The 27,647-nt window shown below is 53.6% G+C and overlaps 1 protein-coding gene across 1 annotated transcript in view; it reads right to left on the bottom strand.

Annotated features, from left to right (window-relative positions):
• Window positions 1–15,312, bottom strand: part of KCNC1 (potassium voltage-gated channel subfamily C member 1) — a gene marked incomplete at both ends in the record, with an annotated part of 42,561 nt that extends 27,249 nt beyond the window's left edge. The window contains one exon of the mRNA XM_080817677.1: window positions 14,743–15,312. Coding sequence (XP_080673803.1) covers window positions 14,743–15,312 — 570 coding nt within the window. The remainder of the gene's footprint in view (window positions 1–14,742) is intronic.
• Window positions 15,313–27,647: the final 12,335 nt, after the last annotated feature.

Consider the following 27,647-nt stretch of genomic DNA (forward strand, 5'->3'; position numbering starts at 1 on the left):
GTCTGCCTTCCAGTGGCTGCAGGGCATCCAGAAAACCCTGGACCCCAAGGCTTCCCTGTCATGGGGCTCTGAGTGCAATTTCTTTCCAGCCTGTCTTGCAGCTGCTTGATCAGAACCTCTCACCTTTGAGTATGGGGTGGTCTCCTGGATCAGTCTTGGCCCCCAGTTCCAAGCTCCCTCGCTCCAAGAACCGTCCACCCCTGCATCTGCAAACCTAATTTCTCTGCTCAGGGGCTAGGTTTCTCTACCCTGCCTTCCACCCTGAAGTCTTCAGCTTCCCAGTCCTCTCCTCTGGGATACTTTCTTTGAATGAGAGGTGAGACTTCCTTTCCCGCCTTGAAGCCAAGCGACTAGAACAGTATCCCTCCATCCATCCTTACAACCATTGATTTGAGCACCCATCCGCCAAGGTGCCCACCCAGCAGGGTGTCCATTCATACTTTCTTCCTTCTACCCATTCATCTCCATCCATGGACCCCTCCTTTTATCCATTCTTTCGTCCACTTGCCTATCACCCATCTGACCATCCAAGCACCTCATTCTTGACAACTTTAGCATAATAGAATGGGAAGGAACATAGCACTGCTGTAACTGGTCTTCTCAATCGCCCAAAGATGACCTGGGGATCTAGGCCGTCTTCCACCACTTACTAACTAGATGGTCCATGCAAATAAATTAATCTCTCTGGGCCAGTTGTTCCTTCATCAATGAAATGCGGATACTATCTCATCCTTCCACCTGAGAGGGCTGTGGTGAAGTATGTCACTTTAGCAAGGATTTATTGATTCCATATTATGTAACAGGAACCATCATTCCCTGAGCTGACCCTCCTCCTCGAAGAGGCTGTAGCTGAGCTGGGGAGACAGGAAACCTCAATAGGGCAGCTCGAACAAGGGCAGGAGAAGTTCTCTGGCAGAGCAGACTGTTCAAGAAGGAACAGAACAGGCAAAGGCAGGACACAGGGGAGCAGCTAGGGAAATGGTGAATGTACCTGGAGGCCAAGGGTGGGTGGTCTGGAAAGACATGTTGGGTGGGATTTTCCCAGGGTAGCACAACAGAGTTCAGGAAGGCCATGGGCATGGAAAGACTTGTCCAACAGGTACAAACCACAGCAATTCCTTACTCTGAGACTTTTACTCAGGTCCCCAGATTGCCAGACGGAAAAAAAAAAAAATCTGCTTGGTGACAGCCAGGCCTCAGGAGACATGGTTCCTGCTGCCTAGAAGAGAAGCCAGTGCCCGGCATTTCTAACCTTTGTGCTGCTAAATACATCATTGGTGACAGTGGTTCGTGCCCCTGAGGCTGTGGGGCCACCGGACGAAGCTTCCACAGCTCGCTTCCTTGTCTCTGTGGCTTAGCCAGGCCCTCAGCATGCCAGCTCTCCCAGGGCACCTGAACCCAGGAACAGGTTCAGTGGTGCCCCTGGTAGGTAAGCGTGTCTCATGTGCTAGGCACAATGCTTCAGGCTCTGCTCTCCGAAGCTCACCCCCACCAGGAGCAAAGAGGCTTGGCCAGATGCCACCTGCCTAAGCCCACACTGAGGCCTGTGCTCTCGCCTCTACCCGTTCCCTCCTCACCCTTCCCCTGCCCTTGAGACAGCGGTCTCCGGCACACATGGCCCTGCTTTGAACCATATTTTCTTCCTCACGAATTATCTTTCTGCCTCTGCTTGGTGGATTCGCCCAGCTCCCCTGAGAGGTAAGTGACACCATTATGCACAGTTTATGGATGAGATAACAAAGCCCCCCCCACCCACCAAGACAAGGACCATGCTCCGGGCGTGTGGGCTGCTTGGGCGCCCAGGTGGGAGCTCCCGTGGCAATATGGGGAGAAGCACACCACCTGGACCTGGCCCTCAGCAGGCGCCTGTCATGTATGCCGCCAAGAGCCCTGCCCTCATCCTGGGACTCTGGTGGCTCCAGGTGGCCCAGTGGGTGACTGTGTTCCTCACAGCTGCTAAGAGAACCCCTGAGGCTGAGTATAAAACATTAATCTTTAAGTGGTAAGATGTTGGCCCTGGTAGGAGGCTGTGGTCTAAAATACTTCAGAGTCCTGCCCTGGTGACAAGACCCAAGGGAGTCACACTTCCCTGCTCTACCATCCTCATGGGCAGAGAAGGTCCCTGCGGAGCCAGCAAAGCCTCCTGGTTACAGCAACCCCTTCTAGACATTCGTTTCATGTTCTCCAAATCCCCTGGAGGGAGAGGCCAGTGTCTGCGGGACCTCCTAGAAAGATGCCTCACGTGCCGAACGGTGAGAATGATCAGGCATGACTGGAACACCTGCGTTGGGCCATGTACCGCGCGAACCGGCTTTCTGGACCTTATCTCGTTGGGTTCTCATGGCAGCCCCTTGAAGTGGGAACTCTTGGTATCCCCCCTTTACGGCTGAGATGGCTGAGGCTTACAGAGGTCACACAGCTAATAATCACCGGAGCCAAGTTTGGACTTCAGCAGTCTGCTCCAGTCTGGCCGGTGAACACTATATTGACCATCTTCTCAAAGTCTGACCGAGTGAGAAGCAGGTAAGCAGCCGTGGGGGGCTGTGAGAATGAAAATTGCTGAAAGACTCTGGTCTGGAAGGGCCCTTTCCCTCTGCTCCCACACCAACTTCTCTCCAGCCCCAGAGCCCCTGAGAGGACCACATCCCCACAGCCTGGTGGCAGCCCTGTGTGGCCCCACCACCTCACCCTGACTGGCACAGTTGGCCTTTAGGGAAAAGACGGAGGGTCGCCACTGTGGTGAGGCAAGAGCCCCCTCCCTGAGGCCCAGCTTCCTAGATGTGAGGACTGTGCAGCCCCTGAGGCCATGGGAGGGGAGGAAAGGGGAGGGAAGAGGACAACGGTGGAGACATAAACACCACCAAGCACCAGGCTAGCACACCCAGAGAGCCCACGGGGCAAGACCCTGCCGCCAAGAGCACACTGGGGCTGTGGGGAGCTCTGCTCTTCTCTTTCTGACCTCCCACAGTCTCTCAGCTCTCTGAGCCCGGCCCTGGATACTGGCCTTCCACGGGGTCTTCAGTCCTAGGCACATGCGTCGTCCGCTCAGGACTTCGGCATGTCTCATGACCCCCGTTCCCCAGATGTCACATGTCTCCTTCCCTCACCGCTTTCAAGTCTTTGCTGAAACATCACCTGCTCAGGGAGGCGTTTCCTGCCACGCTGGTTAAAATCCTCCCCACCCCCCAGCACTTCCTGGGCCCTACCCTCTGTGACGTATCTCCACGACACTCCCCACCATCCAACACACTTTATATTCATGTGTCCATTTATTTCTTATTCTCCCCACGCTAGAATGTAAGCTTCTTGAGGGCAGCGATTTCTGACCATTTTGTTCTTTACTCTATTCCTAGCTTCTAAAACAGTGCCTGCCCCCGAGTAAGGAGGCACTCAATAATTACGTTGACTGAATGAAGGAACAAATGAATGCTAACAGCAGCCCCTGGCTGTGCCAGAGAGCATCCTTAGTGTAGAGTAGGGGTGTAGGGCGAGAAGGCCCTTCGCACTGTGGATGGAGAAGGAAAGAGGTAAGGTGGGGGCACACCATGGGCAGGGGGCCAGGGGCTTGTGCGCAGGCCCGGAGCCAGAGTGAAGCAGGAGCAGAGCTGCCAGGCTAGGTCTGGGGAAGGTCTGGACCCGGCCAGGGTTGAAGGGGCACCCAAGGCCGTACGCAGGCTTGAGAAAGCTTCCTTTGGCGGCTGTGGCCCAGGCCGGAGCTACATCTAAGCCTGGGCCCAGTGAAGCTCCGAGGCCCCCTGAGCTCAGCTGTCTGGGGCTGCCCCAGCTAATATTAGCTCGTCCCCACCCAGCCAGGCGTCGGCCTGGCGGGGCAGGCCAGCCCAAGAGGGCACCAGCCCCTGGCACCCGCAGGAGCCCCGGCCCCTTGCAGCCAGTGCTTACTGTCCATCTCCTGTAAAGTTAGGCATGTTGAGGCCCGAAGCTGGGATACCTGGTCCCCTGCCTGCCAGCCCCCTCCACACTGGTGGTTCTGTCAGCATCTCAGGTGCCTGTGCTTGGATCTCCACCACAGATGTCAGAGGCCCCCCCGCCCCCCTACTCTGCGGCACAACTTCCGTCTTTCATCTCCCTCATCGCCCACTACACTGGGACAAGGAGGCAGAGCAGGGACCAGTGGCCCTCACCGACCAGTGGGGGCACTGAGGATCAGAGGGGCCGTGGTCTGTCCATGATGCCCAGCAGCTTTGTGACAGAAAGCAAGACAGAATCCAGGCCCTGCCAAGATGATGCCCCTGAAATCTGGCCCCTGGGAGACAGACTCCAGAAGCGGGAGCCCCCCAGGGCCAAGGTAGGTGAGGTGACCCCTAGAGAGTTATTTGAAAGGGGAGTCAGTTTCCGAAAGAAGGAAGCAGACAGAGAACAGCTGATGGTCTGGGTCTTCTAGAGCCAAGCGCCGGCGAAAAGACAATAATGGAAACTACGATAATTAAGAACTTATTATGTTTCGGGTTCTGGGCTAAGTGCTTAACACATTCAGGCCTCTCCCCTTCCCTATGAGTCAGGCACTATTAATATCCCTCTCGAGGTACAGACAGGTTAGGGAACTTGTCCAAGGTCACACAGCTGGGAATTGCTGGGGCCGGGACATGAATGCAGGCCTCCTGGCTCCAGAGGACACACTCTTAGGAGAGACTGGGCTCCAGGTCACACTGTCAAGTGGGGCCTCGAGGCCCATCCACTTTCAGCTGAACATGTGACTGGGACTCCTAGCCGGGGACCTTGGGACAAAAAGCATCCTTAGGCTTTCAAGGGGAAGAGTCTGTGTTGACAGCCAGTAACTCATAGAGAGAAGGGGGTGACAGAAGGGAGAGGGAACAGAAGGAGGTGGATGGGGAGGAAGATGGGGAGGGACAGCAAAAGAGCCTGGCTGGCCTCCAGGAGGAGTCGCAAGAGAAGTGACACTTGGGCATTTGGTCGGACCACCTGGACCTGGGAACACTGTCCCTGCAACACGTGTGTCCTTGTGTGAGAGCTCGTGAGTCCTGGTTCAGGAAACTAGTTCCTTAGCCTCTGAGCTCTGGTTGTGGGGGGCGGGCCAGGGGCTCACTGGGCTGAGGCGGAGTGAAAAAGGAGTTTGCTGAGGTGAAGGGGGAGGGATGGGAAAAGCCTCATGTGGCCCTGGGTGGTGACAGTGGCAGGTGGGACCTGTCCTGGCTGCTGCTTGCCTCCCCCCACCCCCCCAGCCCTGACCAGGACACTCCGAGGCCCCAGCACTGCCTTAGTCTCTATCTCTCTGTCACTGCTGTAGGCTCGGGGATGGAGGCACTGCGTCCCTGGGTGAGGCAAGGAAGAAGGGGGTCAGCCGGGAACAGGCTCCAGGGTGTGGTGTCTGACCTAGGTCTTGAACTCTGGTCTCCTTATCCATCCTCTCAATAAATATTTATTTAACACCCACTACATGCCAGGTCCTGTTCTAGGTTCTTCTAGTGAAAGAAACAGACGGTAAATGAGGTAAATAAGTAAAATACAGCTAGATGGTGTTGATGCAAAGGAAGAAACAGGAGAGCATGGAACGGCAGGAGGTTGAGCTGAGCAGATGACATCCGAGCCAGACCTGAAGCAGGTGCGGGAGTGAGGGGGAGGGGGATGCTCCAGGTGGAGGGAACAGCAAGAGTAAGGGTCCTGAGGCAGAGGCACAAACACTGTATTGGTGGAAAACCACAGAGGCCAGAATGAGAAGTGGGAGAGAGGCAGGAGAGCAGAAGGGAGATGGTAGGGGCCAGGAGCTCATGTGGAGCCCCCGAACACTGAGGAGGACTTGGGCTCCTCCCTGAGTGAGATCAGAAGCTGGGGTTAGCAGAGCACAGAGGTGGCTTGGTCTGACCAGCATTTTACCCAGGATGGCCCAGGCTGCATGTGGAGAAGGATCCGGAGGGGGGACAGTTCCCAGTAATCCAGGGTAGAGAAGAGGGCGGCTTCAACTAGGGACCTAGTGGTGGAGGTGATGTGACACACTTGGGTTCTGGGATGCTTTCAACATGGAGACAACAGGATTTGCTGATGCATGAGAGAAAGGAAGGACTCAAGGATGGTGCCAAGGGCTTTGGTCTGAGAACTTGCTGGCCTGGGCCTCATCCCCAGGCCCGTCACCCTGGTGCCAACTTCTTGGGCACAAGGAAAGATCAGAATCACCCCTCTTGAAGCTCTGCCACCCTGCACACACCCATTCAGGCTTCCCGGTGTCCTGATACTTCCTCTCAACTGGGAATGGCTGCCGCCTCAGCACTTCTCAGAACCGAGGGTGTGTATGATTCATCTGGGGATCTTGTTAACATGAAGGTCCTGACTCTGGAGGTCTCCGGTAGGGCCTGAAACTCTTCATTTCTACCCTGTGCCCAGGTGACGTCGGTGCTGTTGGTCAGAGGACCACGCCAACTGGCAAGAGCCCCTATGTCCACAGCCCCCAGTGCAGAGTCTCCCTCGCCCGAGAGTGGAGCCAGCATCCCGAGCACCCCGGCCCCCAGATCCAGGAATCATTCTCGAGGGACAGAGCCCAGGAGCCTGACCTTTTGGAAGCAGCCTGTGAGAGTCAGTCACAGGTGGGAATGCCCCCATAAGCACCCCTGCAGCCCCCAGAGCAACCGCTGCCGAGAGCCTTGCCCAGGGCCAGCCCCACCTGGCACAGAGGGAGCTCACTGCCCCACAGCGCCCCCTGCCCCATCGAAGCCAGCTGCCCTGCTTGGCCCAAGCCCCTGCAGGCGGCCGCAGCATTTCCTCTCTGAATGCAGCTCTCTGCAGCTCCCACAGGGCACAAGGCCAAGGGAACGGCCTGCAGAAGAGGGCAAACAGGTGCCACCTGCTGGGCCTGAGCAAAGCACACGTTGAGGAGGTGGGACCCACACATTTATGCCCAGGAGTGGCTGGGAGAGCCAGGGAAGGGTCACAGCAGTCACAGTGGCAAGCCCAGGCAGGGCGTGATTCCTGTGCCTTGAAGGAATGAATGAGAGCAGGTGGAGAGAGCCTGAATGAATGTAGGAGGAAAGGAGGAAGCTCTTCAGAGCCCTTCCCTGGGGCTCCTCCCTGCTTGGTGTCAGGGCCCTTGGCAGGAGAGCTCAAATGTGTCCTAGAGAGGGGCAGGGCTGAAGATGTGGATGGAGAGATAGGGAAGGACTAACTTGGCATCCACAGCAACTCTGGAAACCTGAAGCCCAGAATTCTTAAGCTCCTGGAATGTCAGAACTGGGGAGGGACTTGGTCACTTGGAATGACCTTTGTACTTGACAGAGGCCCACCCTGCAGCCTGAGGGGGTGCTGGGATTGGCCCAGGGGAGCCTGGCCTGGTTTAATGGCTCGGCTACAGACCTTGCTCTGGCTTAGTTGCCTGATGCCCACAACGGGGCAACTGTCTGTGGCCTCATCTCTCCATGCACCTGGTCCTTGATCCCGAGGGCCCACCTGGTCTAGCACAGGCCTCCAGAAGTGCCCCCACTGTCCTCCAGCTCAAATCGTGCAAGCCTGGCGACTCCATGCCCAACCCTCGCTCCCCAGAGTGGTCAGCTAGGGCAGGAGCAGCCAGGGTAAGTGTTAGGGGCCTTGTGGAATGGGTTGTCACATTCAGCAAATCTAGAAGAGACACCGAGAAAGGGAAAGAGGTGAGCAAAAACCCGGAGGTTGGAATGAGGGCTGGAGATGAGGAGGCCTGGGAGGAGGCTGGCAGAAGGGAGCAGCTCATGTCCGGGTTCCAGCGCAGAAGGCCTCGAATGCCACACTAAGGGGGAGCCAGCATTACCCCTGGCTTCCCCCAAGTATCTACCACCTTGTGCAGGACAGCTTTGGACCTTCCCTGAGCCCTCTGCCGCTCTCCTGTAGGCATATGGAGCCCCAGGGCCTGCACGGTTAGTCGGGGGCAATACGGCACCTTCAGAAGACCCTCTCCCTCGGGACTGCCAGAGCACGTCTTAGCCCATGAGGCTGGACCCTTACCTACCCAAGTTCAGGGCCCACAACTTGATGAGCAGGAATCCCAGACAGGTTGTGAAGAATGAGTGTTTGCTGGGGGAGGAGGGGAAGGAGACGGAAACCCTAGCCTGGGCCAGAGACCCCACTATCCTGGAATGGCAGTGGGAGGCAGTCCTGAGCAGTGGTTCCAGACAGAGTTCCGGTGCCGGCAGCCCAGGTCCGAGGGCTGGCTCTCCCGCTCGGGAGCTGAGTGACCTTGGGTAGGTTACTCACCTCTTTGAGCCTCAGCAGCCTCATCTGTGACATTGGCGTGATGATAATGATACAGTTCCATGGCACTTTTGTGAGAATTAAATGAGAATATGGAAATGAAGCCCTTATGAAGGATACATAGTAAATGCTTTCGTAAATAGCAGCCGTTAGTATTATGATTCAAGAAAGGAAAGGGGTTCTAGAAAAATCCTGCTAGGAGGATGGTAAGAACGGAATTTAGGACAACTCTGGGTTAAATGACCTGCAAACATCTGAACCAGCTGTGCTGAGTCCTGGGTGGGGGTTACGGGGGGCCTGGAGAAGGGGGGTGGGAGGGCCGTTCAAGGCTTCATCCCCCTCCCTCAGGGGAGGAAATAATGGGGGTAAGTAAGAGAACAGCATGTGCAGGTAGTACCTGGTGCTCTGTTAACTGGTGCTCTGTTAAAACTGAGAGCCAAAAGAGATGCAAATGGCCAGGCCCTGGGCCCAGAGGCTTCGAATGAGAGTTTGAGTTTCACTAATTCCCTGTGTCATTTTGGGCAAGTGTCTTCCCCTCTCTGAGTCTGCTTCTCCTCCACCAGATGAGGGTAGTGACTAGAGGTGGCCCAGGAGCATCCATCTCCAACAGCCCTCATGCATGTGGAAGGTGGTCCCTCCCGCCCAAGGGGTCTCCATGAATCAGGCCTGGGCAGCCAAGAGTCCCCTTTTCCTCGGACCCTGTCTCTAGGGAAGGGAAGCTCAGGCCGGTGGCTAGTCTAGGGGTTGATGGGAGGGAGCGGCTCAAGGCCCTGACCTTTTAGTCCAGAGTGAGCACACTGGTCATGGGACCGCTCAGAATAGCCATAGCACTATATTCAGCTGTCTTGGGAGGCCCCAAGATCCCTGGCCTAAGCAGCGGGCCCTGAAATGAGTCCCCTCCAGACTCCGCCCCCACCCCACCTCTAAGACAACCGCCTACCAGTCTTCCCAAAGCTTCTGGCAGATAGCAGGCCTCCTGCCCACAGTCAAGGAGCACAGACACCTGCCTCCAGGGCACAGGACTCTAGACACTCCTTGAGGCATGGCAAAGGTGCCTGAGGGCTCTCAGGCCACAGAGTTGGGAGTTAGAGATCTGGCTTTCTGAACCAGCCCCACATCTGCTCACATGTGGCCCCTCTCGGGTCACAACTTCCTCATTTTGTCCTAATAGTAGCTCCTATTATACTGAGTTTATAGGAAGCTTAGAGTCTGGAGCAAGACGCAAACTTGAATCAAGTAAAGCTGCTAATGAACATTTTATTACATACCAGATAGCTTCTCTGAAGGAAAGGAAGGACTCTCAACCCTGACCCAGGGTGTGGGGTCTGGGAAGGCATCACCAAGGAACAATGTTTCAAGCAGGGTGTGAAGGATAAAGAAGTGCAGACCAGGAGGAAAGAATGCTCCCCAGGGAACAACATGTGCAAAGGCCCTGGCCCAGGCAAGAACCTGAAATGAGGCCAGGGTAGCTGCAGCTCAGTGAGCCACAGAGAGAGCCAGGCCAGAGGAGACTGAGGAGGCAGGTAGGACTGGAGAGCCCAAAGTATGGTCCAGGGAAGCACCAAAGGGTTTTAAACAGGCAAGGGAATAGACTGACAGATTCATGAGTTAAAGAGACCTCTCTCTGTGGTGGCCAAGTAGAGAATGAACTGGAGGGGCCGGGAGCTGAAGGCAGGGGAACAGCTGGGAGCCGCCGGAGGGGTAGGTCTGAGGGGAACAATGGTGGCTTGCACCAGAACAGTGCACGTGGAGATGGAGGGCAAAGGGTGGACTCTAGATAGCCCTGTAGGGGAAGGATAAGACGGATAATCGGAGTGATAATAGCAACCAACATTTACTGAGCACTTACTGCACGTGAGGCCCTGTGACAGGGGGCTCTCCATACACCACCTCAATGACTCTTTCATTAACTCAATCATAGGGCGAATTTTAGAGGTGAAGGGGCTGAGAGACTGGGATGGGGAGACACTGGTTTGTGGTTTTTCTCTACTGACAAGGGAGCTAGGGCGGGGGGTGGTACCACCCAGAGTCACAAGGACACCTATAAAAGCATCATAAGAAGGAGAAAAACAGCAAGTGGGGGACAGACACACTGTGGTGGGGGGCACACGGGGTGGCAGCAGGGAGGGTAATCCAGCAGCCCCTTCTCCACTGCTCACGGTCTCCTTCACATGTTACCATGAGTAGAGGTGGGGCCCTGGCAGACTCTGAGGTGGGGGGCTCTCTCAGAAGTCCCTGATAACAGCTCTCTCCCTCCGCCTCTCACCAAGACTCCAAGAGCCCTGTGTCAGCTAAGACCCAAGGGAGGAACAGAAGTCTCTTGCTCTCTTTACTCCAGTCACCAAGTGCATTTCCTTCCCAGGGAGCTGAGGAGAAGTTAGGGCTGCCTTGGGTCCCAAAGAGCAGGGGACAAGGCAGAGAGACAGAGAGCCAGCATCAGAGGGGAGGTGGGCAGTGGGCTGGTGGGGCTTCCCCAGCTTGGGAGCCACTGGCACTTCCTTGTCATTTGGAAGGTCAAATGACTGTCACTTGAAAGGGGGACAGATCTCATGACACACACACATGTACACACCACATACTAAGGATACACTCTGGCCTACGGAACAAGGACCATCATTAGCCCTGACCTGACACAGAACAATGTTCCTGATGAAAACATGCAAATCTCAGATAAAAGCCAAGACAGAGAGAAGGACAGGATTGAAGGCAGGGCTGCCCCAGGCTTTGCCAACAGCCGTGCCTGCTCCCACACCCTCATGGCTTTGCGTGCCAGGATTGCCATCCCCTGCCATCTGCCTGGCTAATTCCAACCTGCCCCCTAAAGCTTACCCTAGCATTGCCTCCTCTGGGACTGTGCGTCCTCTCAGAGCCCAGGAAAGCCCCCTCACAGCCCTTACCACAGAGTGTCACCATCATCCTCTGCTTGTGTGTGTCCACACTTCACCCCATCCTGTGCCAGCTCACCTCCCCACCCCTCACCCCCTCAGCCAGGAAAGTATAGGAGAGGGGACCCAGGAAACCGGCTGCTCTAGCTCACACTGTCACCCCTCAAGGGGTCAGATGGGACCTCCCGCTCCAGCCAAACAGCCCTTACCTTCCAGGGCCAGCAAGAAGGCCTGGGAAAGGGTGGCCTCACTATCTGTCTGATCCACGCGCCCACCACTGGCCTGGGCTAGAGCAGTATTTCAACCGAGGACAGGCATGAGGAGGAAAACCGCTCACTAAGGCAGCTCTGGAGGACCAGGAGATCAAGGGAGCAAGCAGGAAGCTGGTGTGGAGTTTCATCCTCCCCAAGGCACACCCACATCTGGGCAACACAGGATCTCTGTCACAAACAAGCACCCACAGCACACTGACACCCAGAGCCTCAAACACACAGTCCGAGCCACACGCAGGGTCCCCCACACCATGTATGGCCTCATGCACAGATGTTCTCATGCACACAGCCTTACACACGCACGCGCACACACACACACACACACGGCCTCACAGGCAGAGCTTCACATGTGCGATGTCACACTCGCCACACACAGCCATACGCTCACACAGGGACACACTCACCTCAAGTTTCTCACACACACCCGGCATTTCTCTTACACATACAGTCTCCCTCTCTTTCTTATGTACGCGCTGTCTCCCACGCTGTCTCGTTCTCACACACAAAGTCCATCTCCAAACACATGGAACCTGCCTCTCTCACATTCACACAGGATTTCTGGTACAGAGACTCACAGAATCTCTCTCACAGAGTCTCACCACAAGCACACATATACCACACACACGTGCACAGGGGCACATGCACACACACCCTACTCCCACAGTCTCTCTCACACATGTTTTTATTCTTATCCAGCCTTTCTCACACGTATGAAGCGTCTCTCACACCCACAGAAAATCCCTCTTACACAGAGTCTCTCTCACACACGTACAGCTATTCTTCCACACGTACATGCAATGTCGCACACATCCAGGATTCTGGTCTAGCATCTAGAATACAAATTTAAATCCTGACCCACCCGTGTGAGGAGGGGGGAGGGGTAAACAAAGGTGACAGCAGCGGCAGAGCAGAGACAGAGGGGGAGGAAGGGCAGGCAGCCGGCTGCTCCCTGCGCAGATGAGCCGCAGAGAGGCAGCGCAATGCAGCTAGGCCAGCCCGGCGTGCAGCAGGAAGCCTGGGTTCTAATCCAGGCTCTGCCCTCAGTTCCTGAGTGCCCTTGGGCAGGTCCCTCCTCTGTGGGCCTCAGTGTCCTCAGATGTCACTCAAAGGAGTTAAAATGACTCTATGAGTCTCCTGGGGAGAGAAGGTGGTGGCACAGACGGTGGGGGGCTTCTAACCCACCTCCACCTCCCCAAGACACTCCAGCCCTTCGCCTAGAGTCTGCTCTTCAGTGAACACTTGAGACAATCCGGACGTTTCTGTAAGGTTTCAAACACCAATAAGACCCCAAACCGCACTAACCAGTCCATTTATCTGCATTGGGTGAAGGCCACCCCATGGCCTAGGAACGTCAAGTGGAAGAGGATGGACGGTGATGGGGTGGAAGAGGCCCCTGATGTGCCCCTGCCTATCCTGAAAGTCAGGAGCACAGCCCAGAACCTGAAAGCTGAGTCCAACGTTGGGGTGGGGGTATCCAGCCTCTTACTGGGGAGCCAGGTGGGCGAAAGGACAATGAGGAAGTTGGGCCTTCTCCTTCCTTCCTGGGCTGAGGAGGGTGGTGGTGCTGGTGAGATGCTGTCCAAGGTCAAATGCAGGCTGAATGGGTGGCTGCTGTAACCCAGGCCTTTGCCAGCATGCCCCCAGCCCCAGCACGTACTGGTTCAACCTCCCAGTCCCCCTCTCCTGCCCCTCCCCACAGCTCAGCCACAGCCTCCAGTTACATAATCCCCTGGCTGTGGTGGCCTCTGTCAGGAGAGGAGAGGGGAGGGTAGACCTCTGAGGGTCCTGTCCGTTCTGGGAATGGCAGGGAGCTGGCAGCCAGCTCAGGGAAAGATGGGGTCCCAGGAGACCTGGGTTCTAGTCCTGCTTCGCTTCTAGCTCCCTGAGTGACCTTGTGTAGGGTCTTCAGTGGCAAAATGAGGGGCTTGGTTCTCTCCCCAACCACCCCCCCAACACACACATCTGTTCTAGGATTTAGCGTATAAGACTCTGTCCTGCTTCTCCCTCCTTCACATGCTAAAACATCACAGATCTACCAGGCCTTTGCCTAAACACAGCCCTTTTCTCCCTGGGACACATCAGTGTCCCCCAAGTCCCCTTCCCCCACTAGCCTTCAGCACTGATCCTGCCCCCTCCCCTGCCCCATCCTCCCCACCTTGGCTCCTGGGGGCAGGAGGGAAGGGATGTGGAGCAGTAAAAAAGAGCAGTGGTTTGCCTGGTAGGGGTTTGGGGGGGGGTCTCTGCTTTAAATTCCCATCTCAGACCTTCCCCCTCATGCTTTAGGCTCCATTCAGACCTCACAGAACCCAGGGAATGCAAGGGGCGTCTCCTCCAGGGTGGGTGGCTGCTACCAGTGTTTCCCTTTTCAGCTCAGTGAAGCAAATAAAGACCCTTAGATTTCACCAGACCCCCTCTCCCATTTTACAAAGGAAGAAACTAATCCAGAGAAGCCTCTGAGAGGCCAAGGTCAGCAGCAGGGTGCCCTTGCTCTCCAGCAACCCGCTGCTATCCAGAAAGGGGAGTGGCCGATGAAGACACGCCCACCTCTCACACACCTTCCTGCAGGCTCCCTTTTAGAAGCCCCCACTCAGCTCCTGACAGGTCCCAGAGGCAGCACAGGCATAAGCCTAGTGGCCCCCTCCAAACCGCTGCCCCTTTTGATGAAGAAGGACAGGCGGTGTTCCCAGAAGCAGGTCTGAGGGGCCACGTCACCCTCTCCACAGCCCAGGCCCATCCATACCCACTACCAAGCTATTAATTAGCCATAAAGATTCCCCCTTGACCATCTCTTCACAACAGACCGAGGTTGTTCCCTGGGGAGGGGTGGTCTGCCTCAAGCATCGGACCAGGCCAGGCCCTCCTCTATAGGCCCTGACTGGCTCCAGATGCCTTTCCCTGGGAGGGAGGAAGGGCTCCCAGCTCCTCTCCCCAGAACAAAATCTAAAGGGCAGCTCACATCTTCCCAGTGTACATCGGCAAAGACACAGACATGCATGCACAGGCACTCCTGCACACTCAAACATACACACATGTTCTCTCCTTCCCACTAATATCTGACCCACCCAAATAGACACCACCATACTTACATAAATATGCACACACAATCTACTCATACACACAAACACCCATTTGTACTCACTCAGACGTATTAAATTTGGAAATACAGACGCAGACCTTCCATACCTACAAAACTAGTCACCCTCGAAGAGCACCCTCTTTTTTATCCTCCCTCTTATACACGGTCTCCTATGTACACACACACACACACACACACACACACTCCTTTCAGTTCTGACTCTATAAGCGCCAGTTCTGGAATCCACCCCCGCCCCAGGGAGGCAGAGGACCCTGCCTTCCCCACCAGGCTCCGCTCTTTTGATGGAGAGATTGTCACTTACCCGCGCGTAGCGGGAGGAGTAGGGGTCCTCGAAGAGCGCCCAGATGCGCGGCTGCCAGCGGCGCCAGAAGCCGCCCGGCCGGCCGTCCGGGGAGTCGCTAAGCGCCAGGCGCTTGGTCATCTCCAGCTCGTCCTCACCGTCGCCTGAGTCGCCGGGGCCGTCGGCGTCCGCGTCGTCGGCGCTGTTGTCAAGGGGTGCGCCGCCAAAGCTATCGAGCGCCTCCTCTGCGTCGCGATGCTGGCGGTAAGTCATCCAGCAGCAGGGCTCCACGTCGGTCTCGTCGATGCCCCAGAAGGCCAGCTCCTCCTCATAGAGTGGCCCGCACACGTCGGCGGGGCAGTGCAACTTGCCAGTGCGGTAGTAGTTCAGGATGTGCGCGAAGACGCCTGGGTGGCGGTCGAAAAAGAACTCGTCGGCGCGCGGGTCATAGTCGAAATGGCTGTGGGCGTCGGGCTCCGCCAGCCAGGCGAGCCGCGTGCCGGGCAGCGTGCGCAGCGTCGAGCGGTACGTCTGGTGGCGCGTGCCGCCCACGTTGATCACGATGCGCTCGCTTTCGTCCCCTTGGCCCATCGCGGCGCCCCCTTAGGCATGGCGCGGCCCAGCGACACCCATGGGAGCGGCCGCCAGGGGGAGTTGGCGCCGGGGAGGGGGGCGCGGGGCCTCCTCCCCCCTCCCCCCAGCCGTCGGGGGGTACAGAGGATGGTAGCTCTGGCCACCCCAAGAGCGACCCAAGCCCCTCGGGGCGCTTTCTGTCGGGTGCTGGTCCGAGGGAGTGTGCGCGGGATCCCAGGGGTCTCTAGGCGCCAGATGTGGGGAGGGAGCTGGTCCGGCTGCGGAGGAGGCAGAGGAGGAAAGAAGGGAGGAAGAAAGGGAGGAGGAAGGGAGGAAGAGGGACGGCGCTCAGCGGCAAGCCCCGGGAGGAGGGAAAAGAGGGTTGGGGGGCCGGGCTCCCGTCCCCATCTCAGCGGGAAAATGAAGAAATTGACACAAAGCTTTTTTGGGGGAAGGTCAGCTGCTCCAAAGGCCGGACAGATAGATCAGCCCCCGGAAGGGGGAGGGGAGGAGAGGGGGCCGGGAAATTCGCGCTCGGCTGTGCGGTGGTCGCCGCAGCGCGCTCTCGGCGCTGGGGAGATGGATGACCGCTGCCTTCTTCCCTGCGTGGCCGGGCTGCAGCTCCGGGCGCAGGGCAGGCTCCGGCCCCCTCCCTCTCTCCTTGCCTGGCTGCCTGCTCCCCCCGGCGGCGGGCGCGCCTGCCTGCCCGCCCGCCCTCCTCGCTCCTTCTCCCCGCCTCTTGGAGGAGATGGCGGGCCCCCTGGGCAGGGGCACCCGGGGCGCTGCTCGGTGCGGCGGCCGCGGAGCGCCGCGCTCGGTGCGCGCTCCGCCTCGAGCTGGGCTTCAGCGGGGCTACGCTCAGGCTCCGGCGGCGGTGCTGAAGGGACAGCTCCCGGGCTGTGGCGGAGCTGCGCGGGGCCGGGCACGGGTTCTCCGGGCTGGGCTCGGTCTGCGAGGCCGGTGGGCACTGGCTCCGGTGCCTCTGCGCCCCGCGCTTCGCGCCCGGCTTCGGGAAGGCGGTTGAGGTGCCGGTCAAGGCGAGGGGGCTGCGGCGGTCGCGACCGGGAGGCGGGGGTGGCGGGTCCAGGCGCGGCGAGGCGAGGCCGGCTAAGCCGGCGAGGCCGGGGAGGCGAGGCGCGGAGCGGCCGCCGCCGCCGCGACGCTGCTGCCGCCCGGGCTGCTGCTAGGCTCGCTTGCTCGCTTGCTCGCTCGCGCGGTCCGCGTCCAGCCCGCCGCTCTCCGGACACAAGCACACGGCGCGCGCAGCCGCACTCGCCCCCGGAGGGAGGCGCCGCGCTGGGTCCTAAAAAGCCCCGATTCCGCGCCCCCCTCCCAGCCGGGCGCGGAGCCGGCCTCCCTCAACCCCGGCGCTGGGGGCGCCCGCCCCGCGTGGATCCTGCTCTCCTGGGGGACCCGCCGACGTTCCGCCCTGGGGAAACGCCACTCGATGGGCGGGGGCTCCGGGAGACGTCTAAGGCCTGCGCCCCCCGGGTCAGACTGAGGTTACAAGGGCGTCAGCACGCGTCCCTGTCCTTCCAAACAAGGGACTTTCCGATCCCCTAGTGAAATGTGACGACCCCGACCGCTATCAGAGACGCCTTGACCTGGACCAGTATTGGCGGCTCCAAGCAACCTTTAATACCGACCTTTTCTGCAGAACCTGGAGCCCCCGTGATCCTGTCAGAGGTTCCTCTTGAATGGACTCCAAAATAACATCCTTCAAACACACAACACACAACGAACCCTGTCCTCTAAGCCCTCCTAACAACCCAATAAGCCTGGAACCTTGTGATTGCCTCTCGACCCCTTACTCACCTTGGGCCCTTCACAACTCCAGGCTGACCCTAGTCTCCCATTGAGGGCCACAGACTCTGCCATACTGATCCCAGCTCACTGATCCTCCCACACTAGCTCTGGATCCCTAGGTGGCGATCCCCTATGAAAGGGGTATTCTGACTTTAGAGGTCAGAAGGAGCAACTGCTCCTAGTTGTCCTGAACACTGACATCACCCCTCTCCCAACTGGGCTTCAGCTTCCCTGGGCTGTAAGCTGTTGTTGGGGCAGGGAGCTGGATGGGAGCAGCTCCTGCTATGATTCCCACAGCTTCACAGTTGATCTTGGGGATGGGGGGGTTACAGTGTGGGCCTCCAAGCCTTTCTGGCCCATGTTTGCTGCCAGTGCCTCAGTTTACTCAATCACTCTTTTACTCCTTTCTTGTTTCACACTCTGTCCCAGGCACACGGGTACAAGACATCTTGCCCTCCCAGGGCTCTCAGGCTTTTGGGGAAGAAGGCAGGTGGGCCTGAGCAGGGCTGGGGAGGTCAGGCCCAGCTCCAGGGTTGGCCGCACCAGGAAAGAAGCTTATTGATCCCAGCCCAGCCCAATCGAACACAGGGCTGCCTGGGCAAAGGGCGATTTAATTAAGAAGACAGGAGGCTCTTATTTACCTGTCGGCACTTGCTAACTGTGCAGACAGCTGTCCCTCTACACTGACCTACAGACACAGCTATGAGCCTGAGGACAAAGCTGTGCCTTAGACATCTCTCTCCTCACTTGGCCAGGGAAATCCCAGCCCAGGGAAATCTGTGTGTGGTAGGGAAAGGTTTGGAGGAGTGGAGAAGTTTGGAAAGGGCGAGGGGCAGAGCATGACATGAGGGATGGGAGAAGGACAAGAGCAGAAAGAGAGAGAGAGGCAGAGTTGGGGCAGACACAGCGGCAGAGATAAAACAAAGAGAGGGCCCTTATACCAGGAGGAAGTCCGACCTGATGCAGCTCAGTCTCACCACATTCAGATTGGCCAGGACACAGGCTCTCAGAAAGCTCTGCCCCAATCCAAAGAGGTGATAAAACAGAGAAATGGGGACTCCCAGAAAGAAGAGAAAAAGATGGACACAGAGAGATGAACACACACACAAACACACCCACATCCACATTGCACACATTTGGCTAGGAGATACCACGATGGGGAGACACCAGAAAGAGACCTCTGCAAACCTTCTCTTCCTTCTAGCCAGACGTCTAACCCCTTCTTCTCTCTCAGAAGGCCTCGGTGTTTGCACTAGCCATAGAGGTCCAGGATTCACCCTCCTCCCTCTCCTGCAGGAAGAACCACATTGGATCAGAGTATCCCTCCCCCGCCTTCACTATAGCTCATCTCTTTCCCCGAAACGGACTTTCAGCTCCCCTGGGGCTGCTGCTCATTTGCTTTCCTCCACAGTGCCCAGAACACAGCAGTTCCTCACTCAGGGCTAGATGATTTGAGAAAGGCCAAGAGAGGGCCTGGGGTCAGAGCATCCCAGTGTCAGAGGCCAGGAATGTCCAGAGCCCTGAACCAAGGCTGTGACAGGGTAGAAGGTCATACCCAGGATCTCTCAGGGAGTCAGTGCAGAGCCCACTGAGGCCACTACCCCCATGGTGAACCACGATGGGAAGCTGAAGGGTGCCCCATGTAGTGGACAGGTGGAAAGGTGGAGAGGTAGAGGAAGGCTGCTCGTAGGAGCAAGGTTAGTGATTAGGAGCCCTAGTCAGTCCTGGCCCTGGAGGATGAACTAGAAAAAGAGAGGCAGATAAAAGTTGGAGTGAGGGGAAATGTAAAAGTGTATACACTATACCCTAAAATCCCCTACATGGCAAGCAGAAAGGCTCAGAGAGAGGAGCTTCCCAGGGGACAGGGGAGCTATCCCACTTTAGGATTTTCACCTTGATCCTTGATGGCAACTCCCAGCCCAGGCCCCAAACAATGTTCCCTGCACCCCACCCCACCCCCCGGCAAGCAAGGACATAAAAGTCCCTTCTCTCACTTCCTTTTCACACTGTAAAAGGCTGGCATTTGCAGAAAGCCCAGAAAAATTGGGAGGGCAACACAGAAAGAAAGAACCCCCCCTCCCCCAGAGAAATGGGGGTGGGAGGAGGAATTGCTGCCTGAGCCTTAGCTTCTCACCCACAACCACTAACCATAGGCCCTCAGCCCAGCCGAGACCCTCACCCCATTCCACTTGAGCTATACCCCCTTTATTCATAGCCATCTGTCCCTTCTCTTGCAGAGGAAGCCTCATGGTCCTATGCCAGAGGGTCCTTGGGATCAGTGGCTGGTGAGAAGAGGATGCAATGAACTACCAGTGCTCTGGTGTTCTTCAGTGGTCAAGAACATAGACTCTAGGGCCGGACTGCCTGTATTCAAATCCCAGCTCCATCATTGACTTAGCTATGACCTTGGGCAAGTTCTTCAACTTCTCTAGGCCTCAGCTTCTTTATTGTTGGATATGAATAATAATAAGCCCTATATCCTTTAACACCTCAGCTCTGGGATTTCTCTTGTTCTGCCTGGAGGGGAGAGTGTGCGAGGTTCCACAAGCTCTATGGTGAGAAAGGCTCTAGGAGGAGCTGGGGCTGAGAGTGGACTAGAAAAAGGTGAAGGGAGTCCTGAAGCCAAGTTTGGCCTATGTTCTCACACTTGGCACTTGCAAGCCTTAGATCTGGTCCTGCTAGGCTCTGGAACTGGCCCAAGTCCAGCCCCCGGGCCTTTGTCCAGTTTGGCACATCTTCTATGCTGCTCTCCCAGGCTCAGAGCCTTAGCAGTCCCAGTGGGTAGGAGTGCCATCTTGTGGCCACAACTGGAAACTAACCTAAACCGGTTGGGACTGAGCAGGCTTTGGGGGTGACCCACCATAAGCAGTGTAACCAACTGGGGTCTCCTGCCCTGACCAGAACTCCTCCCTCCAATGGACAGGGAGACTGAGATCAGAGTTGTCATAGTGGGAAATTGGTGACCATTGCTGTTGGAGCTGTGGCGTGAGCACTGACCCTGGCACCTAACCTGGGAATGGGGTAGGGTGCACAGCTCTTCCTTCCTGTGACCCCCCCTCCCCTGGGTGAGTGGGGCCCAGATCTCTTAGGCCAAGAAGTCTAGGAAGGAGGCAAGGTAACGAATGCCCAGGGGAAGTTCTAGACCAGGGTTTCTCAACCTTGGCACCACTGACCTTTCACAGCAGACAATCCTTGGTTGTGGTGGCTCTGCTGTGCTTTGTAGAACGTTTAGCAGCATCCCTGGCCTCAACCAGCTAGATGTCACTAGAGCCCCATCCCCAGTGGTGACCACCAAGAAGGTCTACAGATGCTGCCAACAGTCCTTTGGAGGGTAAAATTTCCCCTGATTGAGAGAACCACATGTCTAGACAGATTTGATCACATATCTCACTTGCTGCTTATTAGCGACTGTAAACAGTTCACTTTTCATCTCTAGGTTTCTGTTTCCTCATCTGTATAAAGGGGATACAGTTTGAGAGGACTACATGAGATAGTGACTCTCATCTAACTTCCTCTCCTTCCCTTTCCCCCCTTCCCTCAGGTTGCCTATCCCCTCCAAACACTCTGTGACCTGCTCTGACCCCATGTCTCTATCCTGGGCTCCTGCCAGTCCTCAGCAATGTCCGCCACTCCCTCAGTCTCAGTGTGGCCCCAGGGGGCAGAGTGTCAGTCCTCCCTAGGCTTGGCTTTGGGGAAGATGAGGCTTCGATGCCTCTCATGCCGGTTGAGTGAGGTGGGAGGGTAGGAAATGATGAAGGCTGCGGTGAAGGAAGCCTGTGGATGGTCAGAGATGACGTACGTGTAGGGAGGATAGGTGGGTCCAGGCACTTTTGTAAGAGTGTCCCCAGCAGGACTGGGCAGAGGCCACTGAAATCTTCTGGAAGCAGCTTGGAGATGTGTGGCTATCCCACGGGCTGCAATGTCTTTGATAGGAGCCTTGTGGGTTGTCCTTGTGGACACCTGTACGTGAGTCAGTCTGCAGGTAAGCCTGATTGGCAGTTTTGTGAGGCCTGACGTTTAGATATTTTGGGGGTTATACTTTTTTAAGAAAGAATAGAAAGTTGGGCACAAAAGGGAATATATATTTAGACTTAGAAATCAGGAACAAATGGAAATTTTAGAAAGCTGACAAATACTACAAACCTTTAAAAATCCAGAAAAAAATTGCTTAATATTTTTATTAACTGCCTAACACACCAACATAAGACTTTTTAATAAGTTATATTTACTTGGAAGCCAAAAAAAGCAGTTGCAACTTTTTTTTTTTTTGCAATTACAGAAGGATGTTCAGTTAACACCACGTTTGTTTCATTAAAACTGCACCAAAGATGACTGAAAATGAAAATATCACCATCCTCCCATATAACTATTTTTTCTGTGCACCACCACACAAGAACCTGCTTCAAATTTCTGTGCCAACTTGCAGCTCCTAACTTGTACCAGACAAAGGTTTGTGGCTACTTAAAATACCGCCAAGACTGGGTTTTTTAAAGATACATTCATGAAATGCAGGGGACCCAGAATAGCCACAGTGATCTTGAAGAACGAAGTTGGAGGACTCACACTCCCTCAGTTCAAAACTTACTACAAAGCTACAGTAATCAACACTGTGTGGTACTGGCATGAGGACAGATGTGTAGATCAATGGACTAGAATTGAGAGCCCAGAAATAAACCCATACATTTGTAGTCAATTAATTTGTAACAAGAGTGCCCAGAAAATTCAATGGGGGAAAGAATAGCCCTTTCAACAAAAGGTGCTGGGTATCTACATGCTAAAGAATGAGGTTGGATGCCTTCCTTACACCATATAGAAAAATCAACTGGGGCGCCTGGGTGGCTCAGTGGGTTAAAGCCTCTGCCTTCAGCTCAGGCCATGATCCCAGGGTCCTGGGATCTAGCCCCGCATCGGGCTCTCTGCTTGGTGGGGAGCCTGCTTCCTCCTCTCTCTCTGCCTGCCTCTCTGCCTACTTGTGATCTCTGTCTGTCAAATAAATAAATAAAATCTTTAAAAAAAAAAGAAAAGAAAAATCAATTAAAAACAGGTGAAATATCTAAATGTATGAGCCAAAACTGTAATACTCTTACTTGGCTTATGTTATGGTTTTTTAGACACAAGCAACCTACAGAGGATGTTGCTTGTGCCTTCAACACAAGCAACAACAACAACATTTAGATAAATTGAACTCCATCAAAATGAAACAAAATTGTGCTTCAAAGGACACTGTCGGGAATGTGAGAAGACAACCTATAGAATGAGAGAAAATATCTGTAAATCACAGACATGATAAAAGTCTAGTATCTAGATTATAGGGAGAACTCTCAAAGCTCAATGATAAGAAGACAAACCACCTAATTTTAAGAAGACAGAGAATTTGAATAGACATTTCCCCAAAGAAGAAATACAAATGGCCAATAAGCACATGAAAAGATACTCAACATCATTAGTCATTAGGGAAATGGAAATCAAAACCACAATGAGATACCGCTTTACACCCACTAGGATGGCTAGAATAAAAAAGACAAACAGTAATAGTGTTGTCGATGATGTAGATGAATTGGAACTGATGCACTGGTACACTGCTGATGGGAACGTAAAATGGTGCAGCTGCTTTGGGGAAGCTGTTGGCAGTTCCTCAAAAATTTAAGCATAGATTTATGATATACCCAGCAATTTCATTTTTAGGTATATACCCAAGAGAATTAAAAGCATATGTTTACACAAAAGTGTGTACTTGAATGTTCATAACAGTATTATTCATAATAGCTAAAAATGGAAACCCAGTACCTACCAACTGATAAATGGATAAACAAAATACAAAGTATCCATACAATGCAGTATTATTTAGCTATGCAAAGGAATGAAGTCCTGATACATGCTACAACATGGATAGATCTTGGAAACACTAAGCCAAGGGAAAGGAGTCATGCACAAAAGGCCACAGAGCCTGTGATTCCGCTCCTGAAATGTCCAGAATGGACACATCCATAGAGACTGAAAATAATTCATGGTTGCCAGGGGATTGGGGGAGGAGGAAGAGTGGGGAGCGACTGCAAACGGGGAAGAGTTTCTTTTGGGAGTAAGGAAAATGTTCTGTCTTAGACAGTAGTGTTGATGTTGCTCAACAGAGCAAATATAGTACAAACCACTGAATTCGATATTTGAAGAGGCTGAATTTTATGGTGGGTGAATTATACCTCAATGATTAACTTTGGAAAAGTAAAGAAGGATCTGTGTACCAGGTTACAAATAATTTGCTTATGCTGAGAAAAATCTCAGTTTGTCATGGGGCCCGTTCTCTTTTCTGTAAAAGATCTATTTCATTATCTTTTTCTTTCTCTGAAATGCTTGAGGCAAATTACTCAAGAATTTCAGAATTGATGCATACCTTTTAAATTCATTAATCCAATGATACAAAGAGAAAGCCCAGATCCAGATGGGTTAAGTCACATGTCCAAACGTCAGAGCTGGTCAGTTGGACAGCCAGGCTAGGATCCCGGGAACTACGTAGTCATCGACACCCTCCAGGACTCATTTAACTCCTGCTACTGGGAAGGCTCTGCCTGAATTAAAACTTGCTGTTAACTGTCTAAAAAAAAAAAAAATTAGCTATATGAAAACGACCCTGTGTAATAGAAAAACCAGTATTATACAGCCTCACATTCTCATGTGTTTCCTTTGATTGTAGTGAGTTGTGTGTAGATGTTTTAAGTGTTTCATAGATTAGAAAACACTGAGCCTGGGGCGCCTGGGTGGCTCAGTGGGTTAAAGCCTCTGCCTTCAGCTCAGGTCATGATCCCAGGGTCCTGGGATCAAGCCCCACATCGGGCTCTCTGCTCAGTGGGGAGCCTGCTTCCCTCTCTCTCTCTCTCCCTACTTGTGATCTCTGTCTGTCAAATAAATAAATAAAATCTTAAAAAAGGAAAAGAAAACACTGAGCTAGAATCAACTTCATCATTAACACCATCCTCATTTTTGTCTTCATCTTCCTCCTCATCTCCTCAGCCTTCTGCCTCCCTCCTCCTGCTTTTTTCCTTGCCTTTGTTCAGTCTTGCCCACTCCCTTCTACCATATCAGGCTGCACATTCTTTAATTGCTTCTTCATGTGACAGTGGTTTTATAACAACATTTTCTAGACGGAGAACTGAGACCATTCAGAGAGTTTAGTCTTTCCTTCAGCATGGTGATCAAGACATGTTTTGTATCATTCATAATTTAGGGAAGCTTTTTTCAGGCTCACCCCTATATTGGAAATGTCATGTACAATTTTAGGGTTGATGTCAGATTTGGGGAAAACTCTATCAAGAATCTTTCATTTTTGGACTGTAGAAGTTCAACGTATTTTGAGTTTTCTTCTGTAGTGATTATTATTATTTTTTTAAAGTTGATAGTGTTCATTAAAAGGTTGGTTGATGTCAAGGTCTTGTGACAGTGGCATATTATGAATTTTACTCTGTTGGTGTCAGTGATTTGTGTTAGATCAGCCAAAGATTTAAAGCCTCTTTCCAATGTGTTCATATAATTTACTCTTCATTGAATATATTATCAAACAACGCAAGAGTCTTTTTAATCATTCCATTCAAAAGTCACCTCTTTCTTTTAATGAACTGCTTTTTGGTATGATCTAAAGATATTTTGGGTATAACTGTCTTTTCAATGTCAGATCATTTCAATTAATTTCATTGTTCATTATTATTGCTTTTCTATTCTATTTATCTAAAACATATCCCACCAAACCCAAACAAAATGTATACCTTTAGATTGGACCCCAACATGCTCATAATGCCACCTTCCAGAAGGGAGAAGTCAGAGTAGAAGGGGATAGTGGTCATAACTAATTGGCTAAAATAATTTACCTTGGCAAATTAAGAAGGAGATTGGCCCAGGGCCTTAGAAAGGGGCTCATTCAAGGGTCCTAAGCTTAAACTTTGTTGCCTACAAGGTGCACCAGCCCCTCGTGTTATGTTCTGGGTTCATGTGTACTCTTGTATGAGCACACATGTATGGACATGGGCCCAGGGCTTCCTCAGATCCTGCCCATGTGAAAATGGCCCCAAAGACAAGGGTCACTTCAGCTACATTGCAAATAGAGTTGGCCTCAGCTAGACACTCCTCCCACCCCTAAATCCAGGGGACTGCGGTGAGAGATGGGCCAGAAGGGGACCTCAAACCCCATCATCCATGGAATGATCCAATCTCCAGGTGCTCCCCTCCCTCCCAACTTCCTCTCAGTTCTCCCTCCTTCCTTCCCATGCACAGGTACAAGGCAAGGCAGCTAAGCATGCAACCTCTGCCTGTCTGCCTGGATTCAAATCCTGGCTCATGACCTAAGCTAGTCCAATAAGGGTTCTTCTCTGGGAATTTTCAAACTGGAGTTTAATGGTGAGATCCCTGAGTTGCTGGAGAAAACCAATATGGACTTGGAGAGAGTAAACTAGGTAGAGGCAACCCAAGGAATGGTGGAAGGCTAAGGGGCTTCAGGCTCTGGTCCCTGCTGTCAAACTTATGGATGTTATGGTTCCTGTAGTGCTGCTTCTATATATGAACTGTCCCCTGTCCTTCCCACATACCCCTGGGAGGTTGAAGCTAATTTGAACAGGGTTTCTGTTCCTTGTAACTGCAAGTTTCCTGGACTAAATCTCTGCCGTATCCACTTCTTCTTCACCCGAGGTCTCCATCTTTGTAATGGTATTACTGTCCACTCTGAACAAAACCAGAGCCTGAGTCAGCCTTGGTTCCCCCTTTTCCCTCACATCCTTAGGGCCTCCATATACAAGGCTCTGTGAACAGTTATGCATGCTGTTCACTGAACAAATGTACCTGGCTACAATGGTCAGTGGGGGGCTGAAGTCCAGCCTGCTCTATGATTGCCCAGCTATGAACCTTGGTGCAGAGCAGCACCCTCAGGAAAGAAGGAACAGCTTTTTCCAATTGCACACTAGCTCCTGGGCCCTCTTCATATGTGTAATCGGTTTCTTCAGTGCAGACACTCTGCATCCTCCTTTCTGTACCTTCTTATACCCAATTATGTGAAGGAACAGTTTATTTTCTGTCACTTTGTGGTCTTTGCTCTTGCTGTGTCCGTAGCTTGGAGTACCCTTCTTTGGCTCCCCTTTCATGACCAACTCCTTCAAGATTCTTACTAGAGGTTACGTGCTTGTCTCTACCTTCTGTTTCTACTGTGTTCTTCTACCACATACACCTCCATTATAACAATTCATTGTGATGTAACCAACTGCTAAGAGATCCAATCTCCCCAAATGTCTCAGTGTTTTCCATAGTCAGGAACTGTCCATTGATCTCTGTTTTCACCCAGCATAGGACCTGGCAACTACTGAATGAGTGAGCCCCCAAAGGGTCTCAAAGGAGTGTAAAGAACCCCAAGGGGCAACTGGAGAACAGCCAGAAGAAACACTGAGGATTATTAGTAACAGAGCAGCTCTAGACAGCTCTTCAGGGACCCTGTGTTGGACAGCAGAGGCTCTCCCCAGAGCAGAGAGCAGAAGTCCTTCTTGCTGGCAACATACCCTGCCGGCAGTCCTCAGGGTCATCCCACCTGCCAAGCAGAGCCTTTGAAAGTGGGCCTGTAAGGTTTTCAGGAAAAAAGCGTCTGTCGGTGTGAGATGCAGGAGACATTGGGGTCCTGGTGACAAATATATGTATGTTTGGGAGCGGGCTTGCATGACATGGGGATGGCGAAGAACGTTTACCAGACCATCCTTCCAGGGGTGTCCTCCCAGCTGTGCACGAGCATGCACACATGCATGGGTCTGTGGGCATTGTCTGTTGTCTTTTATTGTTTCTTAAGACACTGTTCAAATGGCACCTCTTCCAGGAAGCCCTCTCCAGCACGCTGACTAAATCAATGTCCTCTCCGCTGCTCTCAGAGCGTTTATAGCCAAACCTGAGATGATGGCAATTTGCACTGCCCTGACACGGCCAGGATGCTCTAAGTTCCTGGCTAAGCAGAGATGTCTGTTCCTGTCTGGCCTCCTATGTGGTCCCCTTAAGATTACTCCTATCACTGAGAGCCTGTAAGTGCCATACAGCTTACATCGCCGCCCCTTCACAATCATTTAGTTTTTCCTTATAATGTTATGAGCACCTGATGCATCGTCTATACCCATGCGACTTCCGGGTGGCACGAATTCCCAGTGTTCCTTCTGGACACCATGCCTGGGTTCACTCAGTGTGTATCCAGGGGCGTGATTCTCAACCTTGCACGCGCTTTAGAATCACTTGGGGAGCTTTTGAAAAATACCAGTACCTGGCCCCAGATATCAGGGGCAGATACATTAAATCTTTGGTGAGTGGGGCAGACATGGATCTTTTTTTTTTCACTACTCAAATAATTCTGAAATGCATCCTGACAGAAGAACCACTGACTTGTGTGTGGTGATGGGTCAGAGGAACCTCCCCCACGTATAGGCTCCTTTCTGCAATCCGTCTTCCGCCTACAGGGGTCGCTGCGGTACAGCTGGCCCAAGTTTTCGGGTTTCCTCCCTTCCTAGCCCCGTCCCCAGGGAAAGTCGGAGCCACCGCGGTAT

The sequence above is a fragment of the Martes martes genome, assembly GCF_963455335.1.
Source record: "Martes martes genome assembly, chromosome: 10".
NCBI classification, from domain to species: Eukaryota; Metazoa; Chordata; class Mammalia; order Carnivora; family Mustelidae; genus Martes; species Martes martes.